Source organism: Protobothrops mucrosquamatus, unplaced genomic scaffold, assembly GCF_001527695.2.
Source record: "Protobothrops mucrosquamatus isolate PMUCROS unplaced genomic scaffold, P.Mucros_1.0 scaffold649, whole genome shotgun sequence".
NCBI classification, from domain to species: Eukaryota; Metazoa; Chordata; class Lepidosauria; order Squamata; family Viperidae; genus Protobothrops; species Protobothrops mucrosquamatus.
This window is the reverse complement of record NW_015386938.1, coordinates 309,364-325,181: the sequence shown is the minus strand read 5'-3', so window position 1 is coordinate 325,181 and position 15,818 is coordinate 309,364. Positions and strand designations below refer to the sequence as shown.

Here is a 15,818-nt window from a genome sequence, read left to right as displayed (position 1 = left end):
GGCCTAGGGGAAAACTTTTAGAGGGGTTTTAATTATAATTTTAATTAGACCAATTATGAATATTTCCCTTTTAATTAACTTTTAAATTTGTAGTTGATATTTTTGTATTTTTGTATTTTTATCCGGTTGTTAGCCGCCCTGAGTCCGCAAGGAGAAGGGCGGGATATAAATTTAAAAAATAAATAAATAAATAAATAAATAATCTATTTTTATTTTTGATAAGTTCCTTCCGAATTGGTTCTGACCAAGCAAATTTCTCCTCTTGCTAGGTAATTTCTTCCTTTTGAAATGCATAGATCCATTCCATCTAAAAATAATTTAGTGTTAGTCAAGTGTTGGTTAAGAAACTAAGATATTAATCAACAGCAGTATTACTTAACATAACCTTGAATCTAGATAATGGATATCCCATGAGGACTGGTTGAGACTTCTGGACTGAAACAGAATGATTGATCAGAAGACAGTAAAATATACCCCAAATGGAAACATGGAAGAATGTTGGTAGTGAGTCAAGAGTAACTATGCCTATATAAAAAAGGGACAGCAGAGTAAGTATGATAGAATAGTATTAAATAGTAAACAAAACAAGCAAGAATAAAGAACAAGCAAGGAGAGGAAGAAATATCTAGTTGACTAAAAGAAAATGAAGAACATGAATTTAACTAAACTCATGAAAGGCAGCTGTTCTCAGGATGGGGCAAAGCATTCATCAGGCAAAAGTACAAACTGTAAGTAGAATCAATCATTTCTAGGTTACAGATTTTTCACAGGATAGGAACAAAAGAGTTATATGCAAAGATAGGTATCTAGGTAGAAATACTGGAAGAAAGCCTAGAACAGTGTGGGCTCTAGCAGAACTGTTCTCCAAAATGTATATTTCATCCAATGAGTCATTGTCCAGTTCAGTCTTCAATCACTGAATTTTGGTGTACTGAACATAAAGGCACTTGGATCAGGATTTATATTGTCAGTTAATAAACATGTGTTGCCTTGAGTTCTATTGCAAGGTAGAAAAGTAGAGCACTGGCAGCAGAACAAAAATGTAAAGGTGGAGAATGGAAGAAACCAGGGTAAGAGAACTAGGATCTTCAAAAGACACCTTTCCAGAGATCCCTCAAACCTAATGGTGCTCCTGCTTAGGGACAGCATTAGAATTCAGACGCCTTGTAAGCAGAAAATGTAAAAAAAAAAAATGTACTGTGATTGCTTAGGAAAGAAAATGAAACATTTCTTATTCAATAATTTCAAAACAAATAAGATGTTGAAAAGTGACTGTTGAAGCAATTTCTTGCCATTTACTAACTTGCTTGATGCTTCCCAATTTAGCACTGAGTCAGTTGTCTTCTTTTTAAAAATCATGTTAAAGAAAAAAAACAAAAAAACTAAACTAAAAAGGAAACAACAAAATTACACTATATTGCATATAAAGAAAATTTGGAGAAGGGAGTGCCAATTTTTAAATAAATCATTAAATCTTGACCACACATATACAGATAGATAGATTGCAAAGCCAGGTGATGATAGAAAAAAAAATAATGCATCACTGGCTTTAGAGAAAATTAGAATACCAGGAATAATAGCAACAAAATTAAGTCAAGGACAAACAAGTGGCAAGGGAGCAGTGGAGCTAATAGGCAATTGAGGTAGACCAATCAATAGTTCTATCAGGAGGCTGTTTATACCCCGAGTCTGCCCATCCTAAGAAAAGGCATAAATATTCTGTCAGACTTTTGCTGTAACAAATGGTTTTTTTCCCGTTAGTTTGCAAGTTATGTGACCAAATTGACAAAAGGGTATTGGATAATAAAAAGACTTCTTTGTAGTGTTTATTAATAGTGCTTTATACAAATTATCCTAAGTAAAAAAGCCATCAACGCTATGTAGAACTGAACATAATAGTATGTATATACATTCACACACAAAAATCATGTTTAATGATAAATGCTTATAGCTTTTTATAAATATTTTGTACATTAGATGAAAATCTGTAAGCTTTCAATGAAGCATGGCTGTAGACTGCTGCATCCTAAATAAAACTAGGAAGAATTTAACAAATTACTTTATATAAAAGAAAAAAAAAACTTTTTAAAAAGTAGCATTTTACATTAGGAAAATGCTTGCATTGCTAGACCTTTTAGTAATGGGATTGAGAAGTGACCATAAAATTAATTCACTTTTAAGGATATCTATTTTGGCAGTGGCATATTCATTCAATCCGTACAATTTTTGGGGGGACTATTAGGTATCTTTTAACAAAGCTATATTTTTATTCTCCATGTTTTAGTTTTTGATATATACTGAAAGAAAAAAATATACTTATAAAAAGGTTTCCCTCTATAACAATACAATGATCATATAAAATTGTTTTTGAATTATGAGCTCTATATTTAATAGACATTTTTGTGAGACTTCCACAAATTAAAGTCTTTTGAACATTTAAGAAAAATGCTTTTTTAAATTGTTATAAAATATCTTAATTACTAGAAAATTCACAATATTTATTATGACAAAGGTATCTTTTTATCTGAGATAAACTGTAACCAATCTATAGGTGTATTATTAAGTGTTCTTTTGGAAGGAAGGTAAATATAAATAATTCACCAGCTATCTGAATCAAATAGTTTTCAATCATTATTTAAAAGTATAAAGTACGATGAAACTCTAATTTACTTTTCACTATACAGTTGTATGGAATATGAAGCAAAATGTTATTTAAGAGCATTTGTAATCCACAAATATAAAATACTATTATATAAACCTATTTTTTATCAAGTAACTATGATTTAACAAAGACATATTTTTCTTTCTGTTCTTAATAAAAAGAAAACTGGAAATATATACTAGTTGAAATGTTTGAGATTATGATTTTATAGATAATTAATATAAACATCTGGCACATTGAACTCACCTCTTGGATAATGGATTACATTTTGGCAATAATAATATTTCTTTAGAAGCCAACAAATATCATGTGGAATCTTCCTATACTGATATTTCCCAGTAAATAGTGTTAAGAGGGCTACTGTCTGTGATGTTAAATGGCTCACAAACATAAAAGCATATAGCTTTTATGTTTGTGAGCCATTTAACATCTAAAGTTTGAATTTATCAAACATTAAAAAAATAAATCTAAACTGACTCATTATTGTGACTTGTATTGTGACTATATTAAAATTTATATGTTTATGATAACTGTATGCTTTCCCATAACTACAATGATCATTCTAAGTACAGTTGGTAGCTTCATAAGATGACATCATTCTATTATGAAAAAACTCTCTATTCAGCTTTCTCCACACCATGTACATATATTTTCTCCCAAGTACTCAAGCCTTTTTAATATAAAATCCACTTAAATTGCAATAGATATAATTTTGTAGAACATGTAGGATAAGCCTATTTTTAAAATCATGTCATCATTCAGTTCTGTTTCCTGACAAGTAAAAGTTAAATATATAAAAGTGGCTGAAATTGCCAGGAGGCAGGAGGAGGAAAAATATAGTTTGATACAGCTTGCTCTTGCAATAATCCCCAACAAAATCTTTACAACAGTATAGAACTAGGGATAAACTGAGATTTTTTTTCTCTTATGCATCTTCATTATCTCCAGCAGTAGAAAATGATATGATATATTGTGGGTAATATATTCTATGACATGAGTTCAGTCAAATATAGTAATTTTGGGAAACTGAGTTCATCAATTTTAAATGTAATGGTTTATTAATGGAGATAAGAAAATAGTAGACTATACACACACACACACACATATATATAAAGTATATATATATATATATATATATATATATATATATATATATATATATATATATATATATATATATATATATATATATATATATATATATATATATATATATATATATATATATATATATATATAAATAAATAAAATGAAGGGCTCAAATTGTTGAGCCCATTAATGCAGATTTTAAACATACTGCTGAATAAGATTCAAATTATTTTATTTTTTAAAAAAAATGAGAAAGGAATAGTTCTCATGAAAATTGGTTGACAAAGTGTACAAGAATGATCCTTTATCCTTAATTATGCTTAAACAAAACGTTAAACAGTTTTACAGATAGCTATCTTATAAGTGATTAAAAAATAGCTACACCTGGAAAATGTTGAAAGAATAAAAAACATTTTTCTACCTTTACATCTAGTATGTAATTGTTACAAATCACAAAAAACAAAAGGTACCATATATATTTAAAATGGTTACACCTAATCAAGGTTTGAAAAATACCAGAAGCAAAAATAGTGCTTCAAAAATGTTTAACTTTAATGAAGAAAGACAAGAAAGTCCAGTTATCTCCTGAAAAAAGTACCTTTGGGTTTAACTTTAATCTTAGATTTAAATCTTTTTTGTATTGTACAGTTAAGAAGATAAATTCAAATTTGAGTGACCTTAATTAATCTGTAAAGATAATATTTTAAATAATTCCATTTGTTACCTAGACTGCTGTAAGCGTTGTTTTAAGATGTTAAGAGATATTGCTGGTGATGTCATAATGTCAATGTAAGCAATATAAACCACAGATTAATCACTCTGTTCTACATTAAGAGTGTCTTGCCTCTTTAATTGCCTAAAACCTCCTAAAACGGGGTGGGAACTTGATTGGGGGGTGATTCTGTTTGCTTCCATGTTTGTGGTATTTGAGAGTTGGGTTTAAATAACAAAATAGCTCCTTAAATATTCCAGAGATGCAAAAATATGAAAAAAAACCGTGTGTATGTGGGAATGTAGTTTGGAAATGGTTGTGAAAAACTACTCTGCGAATAATAAATAATTTGCTTGGAGGGGAAGGTCTGTATATATCTCTTGCTCTCCTACCAGTTCTCAGTTGAGAATCAATGATTTTCAAGCGAAGATTTCATATTTATTATAATAAGTAACGTCTTTCATATATATATATATATAGAAAACTTACTCTAATTGGATTGTAATACTAGAATATAGTTTGGACCGGTAAGCACATACCAACCTACATTTATGTTTATGCGCATATGTTTGCATTTCTGTGAGTGGCTTTCTAGACCAGATCACATATATACACATACATATGGGATATAAGGCTTGGCTGAAGTATGGATTCCAAAACACAGTGGTAAATTGGAACAAATCTATATGTACTTGGGATGAAGTTGATGTAACTAAACTGTTCTGAATTTAAGCCTCCACAAATTTTTTTCTAAGTGTCAGTAGGGTACAACTGATAGTACTGCTGCAGAAATCATTGAGTTTGTTGTCATTAACACAACACTTCACAGTGGGGAATGGTGGTAAGTTAGGTGATAAGTCTGTCCTCGTCCTTGTGATCCTACCATCATAGTTATTTCACTAACAGCAACTTAAGGCAGTAGCCAGATCTTGGGAGACAAATGTTTTTATAATTGCTCCATCAAATTTGTGCTTGTCCTGAGATGCATGGCAAAGTTTTAAGAGCTGGGTTAGCTAATCAACAGGTTTAAGAAATCCTTTTATTTTTTCAGAAAAGTCCAGTGAGTTGATCCCTTACAGTTTTGCCTCAACACCTAACAATCAACTCCTCCATGTTCAAGAAAGGGTATAGTTATTCCTTGCCACCTCCTTTCATGTAGCACAAAACTCAGCCTGTCTTATTTATATTTTAGTCCATACAGCCATTATCACAGTAATTTTCTTCACATTCCTGAAACAAAAAAAGTTATATGCACTTAGAAAAATAAATTGAAAACCTTTGCAATGATTTCTGTGATAGCCACCTAACAGACAGGTTTTCCTGTCATCTCACTCCATTTGGGCAGAAAAGAATAAAAATTAGAGCTGCTACCTTTTTTCTAGGCTAAATTGTGGAATTCAACTTTATCTTTCTAAATATGATAAGATTAACCGCAGCACAAATTCTAAAATTACTGATACGTGTGCTTTCTCTCTCTCTCAGCATAAATATAAATCCACTGATTATTCTTACATAGTAGTAGTTCTGTAGGATTTCCAGTTGATGCCAAAGTCAGGAGATGAATATCAGAATGGAAAATATGAAATAATAGTTTCAAAATCAGAAATGCTGAAAATGTTGATATTTATGCAAAATATATTTATTATGGTTGCTTTACTTCTAAATTGCTTAAGCTTTCTTGTAATATGTTTGATCTAACACAGCTTATTCTCCTCTCAAAAAAACCGCCCAAAACAACAACAACAACTCACTTGTTTGATGCGGTCTGGATTGACAGTTGTCTGAGGCTGCAGAATACTAACTGGTTCTGTCTTGGCCACATTTTGAGGCATTTCTCGTATCTTTTCAGCAATGAAGCCGTGCACAGCATTTAGTGCTTCCACTGTTCCCTGGATCAAACACACCCGCTCTGTCGTACCTTCAGAAACAAATAAAATGCATTTTGTTGTCTTGTTTTTAAAACATTAGGTATGTGCAGGAACTAATGAGACCATAGCCTATCAGTTTAACTACTTTAAACAGAATAACCAATTCATGAAAAGATCATACTGTAATGCACAATGACTAGGATATGAGAGCTTAATGCACAAGATGGAGAATGAGCATTTTTTTTCTTTTTGAATGTTTTTTGGGCGATGAGTGTATTAATGTGGATATATTTAGATATATATTGTCCAGCTCTGTGTTGTGCGCCAGTTACGCCTTTTCCTAGACAGGAAGGCCTTCTACTTAGTCACTCATGTTTTGGTCATCTCCCAATTGGACTATTTCAATGTGAGCCATACTGGGTGCCAAAAGAGAGACAAATGTAACACCTTTGCTCTGCAAAATGTACTGGGTACCATTTTGCTTCCAGATCCAATTCAGGTGTTAGTCAACACCTATAGGGCCAGACTATCTACAGCAGAGGTCCCCAACCTTTTCGGCACCAGGGACCAGTTACGTGGAGAGAGGTTTTTCCACGGACCAGAGGGGGCATGGTTTTCTGTGCTGTCTGCAATCTTTGGATGGGGCTTTCTTTGTTTGTGCAGACCGATTGCTGACATGCCGCGGCCCGGTACTGACTTTGCCTCACATCAGCTCATCCCACTCGTTCAGGCAGGGCAGATATATTGCAGATCCCATAAGTCAAAGAATTTTGACTGCAGGGTCTAAGAGGATGGCCTTCTCTGTTGCTGCCCCTGCATTGTGGAACACCCTGCCCTCAGAGATAAGGAAAGCCCCCAATCTCTTGGCCTTGCCCAAAGGGGTCAAAATCTGGCTGTGTAGCCTTGCATGGGGGACACAGGGACCCATACAAATGTGGGTCTGACTGTCCCCATAGGAATACCTCCTTGTTTGTATTAACAACTGCTAACCACCCACTTTGGAGTTTTTGAAATTTTATGTTATTTTTATAATTTTAAAACTTTTTAATCTTAAATTAATTCTGATTTTAATGTTAATTTTATTGATTATATTGTGCACTGCTCAGAGCTCCTCTCTGAGGGAGATGGGTGGTTAAGAAACTAACTAACTAACTAACTAACTAACTAACTAACTAACTAACTAACTACATAAATAAATAAATGTAAACAAAATGAAGGTACCTAGAACTGCTTAAGGTTACAGTGACTAGTTTACTTTGTTCAGTAATAGTGGCTTCTCTTCATGTACAGCACATGCAGATTGCCCTGCCTTGAGCACCTCTGTGAGGAACTTTGTTCTTCTATGCAGTGTGATATGCCTCCATGAAATGAATCAATCTGCACAACCTTAAAATGTTTCTTGCAATATGCTTACTTATTATAAGCCCTGACTCTAAGGAATATAAAGGACTATGTTAGACTAAAAACAATGTCAGTTAGGCTGAGAGTCAGAAACTTGTCCAAGAGCTTAGTAAGCATCTGAACTACAATTTCCAATACTAAAACATAGTGCTCTAAACTTTTAAGTTCCAATCTTGAATCTAGAGTCTTATAAATTTATTATTTATGACCTATTCTATGCCATTTTATACATACAGTATACTATAAACTAATCCACATGATTCTATAAACCAAGGGTCCCCGACCCCCGGTCCATGGACTGGCACCACAAAAAGCAAAGCCCCATCCGTGGAATGCAGGCAGCATTCGAAACCTCGTCCCCTCTGCTCTTCAGAAAAACCTTTCTCCACAGAACCAGCCCCTGGTGCCCGCTGCTATAAACCCATTATTTCTTGGTGCAATATTAGTTTCTCATTTTCTTTTGTGTTACTTCCTTTGAGCTTTTTACGAATACAAAGGAAATTTTCCTTATAAGCTGGGATATTACTCAAGACCCTATGAACATTTTATTATTCACATATTTCTAGAAAATATTGCATTTTATCCTGAAAATTATGCTGTTTATTTTTAAGAGTTTATTTATGCCATTCTTGATCCCTCTTTATTTTTTATCCCACCTTTATAAGTAACTCAGAATGGTGAACATACTTAATCCCTTTCCTCCTTCTACTTTTCCCACAACAACCCTGTGAGGTAGGTTTATTTGAAAGAGAATAACTATCCCTTAATCACCCAACTGGTTTTCATATCTAAGGCAGAACTCACAGCCTCCTTGTCTCTAGGCCAGCACCATAACTATTACAATAAATCTCCTTTGAATATGCTTTCGAATTTTAAGATTCCACTGAATTGTTCCTATTTAAAAAATGTTTAACTATATGTACCAAAAGGTGTTAATGTAGCAAATAGATACATTTCACTACATCCATAAGAATTTCCTAAATTCTATTATTCCAGTCTTAGAATGTTCATTTTTCAATACCAGTAGTACTGAAAACCTGGAATAAACATAGATTAAGATAGACAAAACTAACATAGCATACCAGAAGGCTACACACATTTACCTGGATGCAAAAACGATCAACCTCAATGATACTACAAAAACATGTATAAGCTTTTGATTGAGGATTTCCAGTTTTTCTGTGTGCGAGAGAATGATTTTATAATGATTTAATTTTAATAAAAGGAAAGTCTCTTTCACTTTTATTAAAGTGAAGTTCAACTTGACTCCTCTTGGTCAATTCTATGCTTTCTAGGAAACTATAAGGTTGATGTGAGCTCTCTCTCTCTCTCTCTCTCTCTTTCTGTGTGTGTGTGTTTGTAATTGTTATCTATGCTATTTCAAAAAAACTGCAGCATTATTTTAGAAGATATTTTGCAGAAAACAAGACTATTGATATATAAATTAACTTGATCTATGGATGCAATTTCCTTGTGGTTTATTTCTCTCTCTCTCTCTCTCTCTCTCTCTCCCTCTCTCTTTTGTTGTCTTTATTGTCTGCAAGCTCTCTTTTGGTGTAGAACTCCTGTGGTTCCTGCATTAAGTGCTCTATTTCTGAACAAGTGCACTAGGGAGTCTTTACATGAAGTATTAATTATCTACTATATGATAAGAAGCATTGTGGATTGATCAATGTAGCTAATGCAAGTGTTCTCTTTTGATCAGCAGACAAACATTCATATAAAACAGGTATCAGTTTACATAGAAGAGATTGGAAACTAAATAGACAGCACTTAAACTGATGAACACTATCAATAATATCAAACTAACAGAAATGAAAGAGACCAAATAGAAATTTCATTAAGCTCACATTCAAATCAAACTTTTGTGCACTGCTCTTTAGAAGTTTCAGATTAGAATTCCAAATTCTAGGTTTTCTCTAATAACAAAAATACAACATAAAATTAAAATATACTCACATTATAATGCAATATGAATTGTGAACCTAAAGACATTTCTCCCCTGTCCACTATGTACATAATGCAGTATAATGTGGACTCTCATTCCTCGGGCCCACAGTTTACATCCATTAGGTACCAATATTCCTGGTATACCAAAGGTGCCTGCCAGACTTCTTGATACGTCCTATTTTTTAAAATAATTCTTTTAATTGAAAAATGAGGCATTAATTGAGAATGAAAGATGAATTGAAATAAGGGAGCTAATTTGGGTGCAAAGCAAAGAATCAGCTGCAAGCATAATTCCTATTTCTAACAATGACCTTGGCTTTTATAAACCCCAGAGGTATTCTATTACTGAAGCCTAGTGCTTTGTTTAGGAAGTTGCCCATGCTTTGAGAAAAGATTCAGGTGGTAGAAAGAATACTGGGAAACCAAAGAAAGAGGCAGATTACAGCAGCATTGGTTTATATTCTAATAAGTGAGTAATTTGTGACCATCCTAACTGATTAAAAATCACAAACCTCATGACCATCATGGCAGCTGCTTTGTCCATCAATAATATTCTCTAACGTACACAATCCAAAGTGATTGGTGATCCTTTCCAAACATGGGTATTTTATTTGATGGTTTACTCTAAAGGTCAAGTATAGGTAATTCTTCATACGACATTTGTTTAGTAATTGTTCAAAGTTACAATGACAGTGAAAAAAGTAACTTATGGTCAGTCCTTGCACTCATGACCACTGCAGCCTCCCCATGGTCACATGATCAAAATCCAGGCATTTGGCAACTGGCATGTATTTACCACAGTTATAACATCCTGGGGCTATGTGATCACCATTTGCGACCTTCCCAGCTGGCTTCCAACAAGAAAAGTCAGTGGGGGAAGCTGGATTGACTTAACAATTGTAGTGGTTCACTGGGCAAAAAAGTCATGAATTTGGATGCGACTCTCTTAACAACTGCTTTCCTTAGCAATGGAAAGTCTGATCCCAATTGTGGTCATATGTTGAGGACTACCAGTACTATAGCTTACTAAATATATTTCACATGTGCAACCCTCTTCCTGAATGGTCATTACTGTACAACTTTTTTCCCCTAGATATGAAGACTGCTATCACTTTATAAATCAGAAATTATAAATGTCATGGAATTGTAAGCTCTATATGTTCAGAGCATTGAAGTTATTCTTAGGTTCTTCTGCTATCCATGAATGTGTAAGCATTAACTGTCACTATACATTTTGACGTATTTCTAATATATGACAAAGAACATATGTAGCTGTATTCAAAAGATTACTAAATTAGAAGTAATCCAGTCAATTTACAGCTTAATTAGAGCTCTATTCAGACATCATATTATTTTACCACATAAAGAGCATGGGAGTGAGGAGATTGGAAACTGAGAGACTGGAAATTTTATAGAGTGAAATATTTTTTCCCCCTCCTAGTTGATAGAAGGGTGCAAAGGCTCCTTCATGCAGAGCTCCTCTGAATTTCAAAGCTATACATAAATGAGGGGCAGGGAGGGAAGAGAGTTGGTACTTTCTGGCATCCTCTTGTTTTCTATTTTAATTGCAAAGGAATAGCCAGCTTGCTGCCTTGAAAAAAGGAAGATACTTTTTCCTTACAGCTACTGTGCCTATATTGAAATATAAAGTTTCGTGGCCATGTCTGACTCCAAGCATGACTTCTATAAACTAAGAGGAATGAAATATGAAAAATACCAAATCTTAAAGCCAGACAAAAAGAAGATAGTAAAGTTGTGTATTTAAAATCTTCAAAAGATAAAGTCATCTCTATTGTTAAGATATACTAGCCATTTTGACTTTATTCAGTACTTTTCCTTTGTCATATGCAAATAATAAAATAAATAGAAAAGTAAATCCAAAACAATATAAAGGCTTTATGGGGCCACTCCCATGATTTAAATGTGGACAATTTATTCAGAAAGAAGCAAACAAGTTGCATTTTATATTAAAAGTAGCTACACCTGCTCAGAAATTCATATGAATGAACTTGGCAATACTACAGAGAATCTTAGGATTACAATGGAATGAAATAATATTGTGGGTAACTTTACTTAACACAGGGGTGTCAAACTGCTGGCCCGTGGGTCGGACGCATCATCTGGAAGCTGCGCCCACCCCATTGCTGGCAATGGCAAAACTGTCCCGATACGTTGTGTGACGTCACGTGACATCGCAAGTTTGACATGTCTGACTTAACATATCTTAAGAAAATTCTTAATTGAAGTTATTGGTAGTCTTTTTTCTTTAGTGGGTTAAAGAGAGGAAAAAACAATGAGTAATTCTTGACTTGATATCAAAGAATCATATACATATAGATTAGGATGGATCTTATAAATCAATTGGTCTAACATCCCACTCAGTGCAAAAATTGACTGAATGATCCCTGATGGATAATTCAGCTTACAATTGAAAGCCTATAGCAAGGATGAGGCCATCTTTATTTTGGGGATATTGTTGTCTAAATTAAAACACTTCTTGGTATTAGCAAATTTCTTCTAAAGTTGAGTCTGAATTATCTTTCTTTTTTAAATTTCAAACCACTGGCTTCCAGCACATGCTTTCAAGCCATTTTTTCCCCGCCCCTTGATTCCAACATAGAATAGATTCAACTGCTGCTATTGACAGCTTATTTATAGCTTCCCTTCTATCTTATCTTTTGCAAATTAAAATTTCCTAGTTCTTTTCATAAACCATGATGGTGCAGCGGTTAGAATGCAGTATTGCATAATTTTGCTGACTGCTGACTGCCAGCAGTTTGGCAGTTTGATTCTCACCGGCTCAAGGTTAACTCAGCCTTCCATCCTTCTCAGATCGATAAAATGAGGATCCAGATTGTTGGGGGCAATATGCTAAGTCTGTAAACCGCTTAGAGAGAGCTGTAGAGCACTTTGAAGCAGTATATAAAGTCTAAATGCTATTGCTATGTAACCATTAGTTATAGTGTTTGATTTTCTAATGTCTTATTATCATGGTAATATATATTTGAACCCATGCAGACCCCATCATTTATGAAATGCAGTCTCTTGAAGTAAACCCAACACTCACAACTATGATTTATCTAGGCATAATATAATGGGACTATTGCCTCTTGTGGTTTGCATGTAATGCTTCTGTAAATATTATACCAGCATTATACTGTTTGATTATATTCAAATAGATCTTTGTCAGATATACTAATGTCAAGCGATGTCTCCCCAATTCTCTATTTCTGCATTTGATTATTTCTACTTAGGTCTTTCCTACTTTACTCTTATCACCTCTGAATCCACCTGTTGGATTTGGACCATCACATAAACCCATTGAGGTAATTTGGTATCCAATTTTATCTTCAAAGGATTCAGCCATTCCCACTAATTTGGCATCATCTGCAAATTTAACGAACAGTCCTATAATTCCACTTCCTTAGTTTAAAAAAATTAAATAGCACAGCAAGAAGTACAGAGTCTTGGGGATCCCATTTGCTGCCTAACTTTAACTTGAAGTTGTAGCAGAACCCTTTACAAGCAGTTGTTAAGTCTGTTGAAAATCCATCACAATACCAAAGCCCCAGGTCAAATTTATATCTCTTTTCTACCAGAGCATTGTAATAGACTTTATTAAATGCTTTACTGCAGGACCAGCACCAATCCATGGCATGTCAGCAACCGGACCATGCAAACAAGCAAAGCCCCATCTGCAGGATGCAGGCAGCATGCAAAACCAAGCCCCCTCCGGTCCACAGAAAAACCTTTCTTCATGGAACCAGTCCCTGGTGCCCAAAAGCAGTGGCGGGCCACTGCTTTACTGAGATCAAAGGTTGGCGGGCCACTGCTTTACTGAGATCCACAGCATTTCCTTAATCTAAGGAACTACTGTCATAAAAGATACATTTCTGATTTGACATTAATTATTGACAAACTATGCTATCTACTGATAATACTAATTTTAATTTATATGCTGCTTAGCAAAAGTTCTGCTGCCAGTTTACAGAATAGCACAGTTAACTACCAAATCAATGATTTCCCAGCTCCCATTCTTTTTTTAAATATTACAAACTGTTTCCTCTTTTTCATTAATCTTCCAGCATTCCAGCATGAAATAGATCCTCTTTCTATATTCCATTACTACTTCCTCACCGTTCCATATAATCATGCCTTGAAATATGCCTACTTAAATGTATTAACAAATTATTTCCAATGGACATACTAGAAGAGAAATGGAATACAACTCATGATTTAGTGGAGTCCTTATGCTCTCTGAGGTTGGTTATTTTCTTGAAGACATTTCTTTACCAGACTAGATAATATCTTCAGCTAGGAGAGAGTGGCATTTGCTCTGTTTATATATAGTACCTTGCCCTGCCAGTATTGGTGGGGGTTTTCCCACTGGTAATTCTTGATTAGGCTTTTGTTTACTCCTTGATTATTTGTGTGGGGTTAATTTTGGTCTTAATCGCTGCTTATTTGGGTGTTGATTATTGGTGAGGTAGTGTTAAGATCATTTTGTTTCCTTTTTAGCTTTTTATTGTCTCTTTTTAATGATGTGTAAATGTTATCTCTATGTGTTGATGGCTGATAATTGTATGTAAACAAAAGGAAAGCCCACTCCCCTCTAGCAATGGAGATGTTACCTAGTCTAACAATGAAATATCTGGTAACAAAATGATTTAGTACATAGCATTATAGAGTAATTTAGCATTATGGTCATACCAACTATTAAGGAGAAAATGGAATATATGAAAAATGGAGATATGTGTAACTGAATACATATGAAAGTGAAATTCAAAAGCTAAAACACAGTGGATTTGATTCTGCAATATATAATATATGTGAAATGTTTTGTAATTTGAATTAAAATGCATTAAATATAACAATGAATATCCAAATGGCAGTGGATCCATCTCCAAAATAGTCACACTTCATTCCCTTCCCCAGTTTTTAGTGATAACATATAAACACAAACCAAATACCCCCAAGGTAGTATTCTTAGCTGCATTTACAATAGTATTATTAGCTGCATTTACAAATCCTCCAGTTTAGTTTTACTGGAGATGCTTTTGAGACATTTCTGAAACCCAACCTCCTTTCTTACTTCTTAAATCCTTTTTACGTGTACAGTATATGTGTAAAAATTATTTAGACTTTTAAAAAGAGAAGGGTTTTTTGGGGAAAAAAAGATAAAGTCTGAAATTTTTTTGCTTATTTGTTTTACTGTTTTACGTATCTTGTATTCTCAAATATTATATTATCTCTAATTTAACATTTGTATGCACAGCTAATACCATAGACTAACTTGTAGATGAAGTTGCTCATAGGATAGAATTTTAAGCAACATGTGTAACCAGTGGTGGGATTCAAATATGTGAACAACCGGTTCTCTGTGTGGATGCCGCTTCCAGAAGCCCATTCTGGGCCTGGGCAACAAAAAATTAACTACCGGTTCTGCCGAAGTGCTGCGAACTGGCTGAATCCCACTACTGTGTGTAAATAAAATCTATAAATCAAAGTTGGCAATTTGTTGACAGTTTAAAAGCTTTTGGCTTTTTATTAATGTCCCAATGTAACTGCTAATGCATTTACAGTTTTGAGCTGTTAAAAACCTGAACATATAAGTAGGAATGACTAACTTTCTCAAATGTTTTAAAATGCTTTAGCCCTCAGGAAATTCCATTTTGGGCAATGAAATCATATACACATTTATCAGAACATTAATCCAATTAATTTTAGGTGTTGCTTGACTACAATTCTCAGAAGTGGCTATGCTTACTTTGACTTAAAAAGTGGAATCCAATTAAGGATATTATGGTTAAAACCATTCCCGTTTTAGATCTTAAAAATCTTTGAATATCTTTTCGAGAACTAAGGAATAGGGGCAGAGCTTTCTCTAAAGAAAAAAAAATCAAAAGTTCCCAATTTCGCTCCTTTTATCAGCTTATAGCTGACAAATAGCAGTACCATTTTATCAAAATTGTTCATAACCAAAAAATAGACATACAGATGTTTTTATGGACACTCGGTGATATTTCAAAAGGATTTTTTAAAATGATAGTAAGCCCTGTACCTAACATACAGGTAAGAATCTTCCTGGAGAGCTCAAAATCTTTAACCGACAGAGAATGGAAAATCTTCGTTGCTA

General features: G+C 33.8%; 1 protein-coding gene across 1 annotated transcript in view; it reads right to left on the bottom strand.

Annotated features, from left to right (window-relative positions):
* The window catches only part of NOVA1 (NOVA alternative splicing regulator 1), a 115,994-nt gene that overhangs the window by 27,788 nt on the left and 72,388 nt on the right, over positions 1–15,818 (bottom strand). Inside the window, exon 3 of the mRNA XM_015817874.1 lies at positions 6,215–6,381. Within this exon, the coding sequence (XP_015673360.1) occupies positions 6,215–6,381 (167 nt within the window). The remainder of the gene's footprint in view (positions 1–6,214; positions 6,382–15,818) is intronic.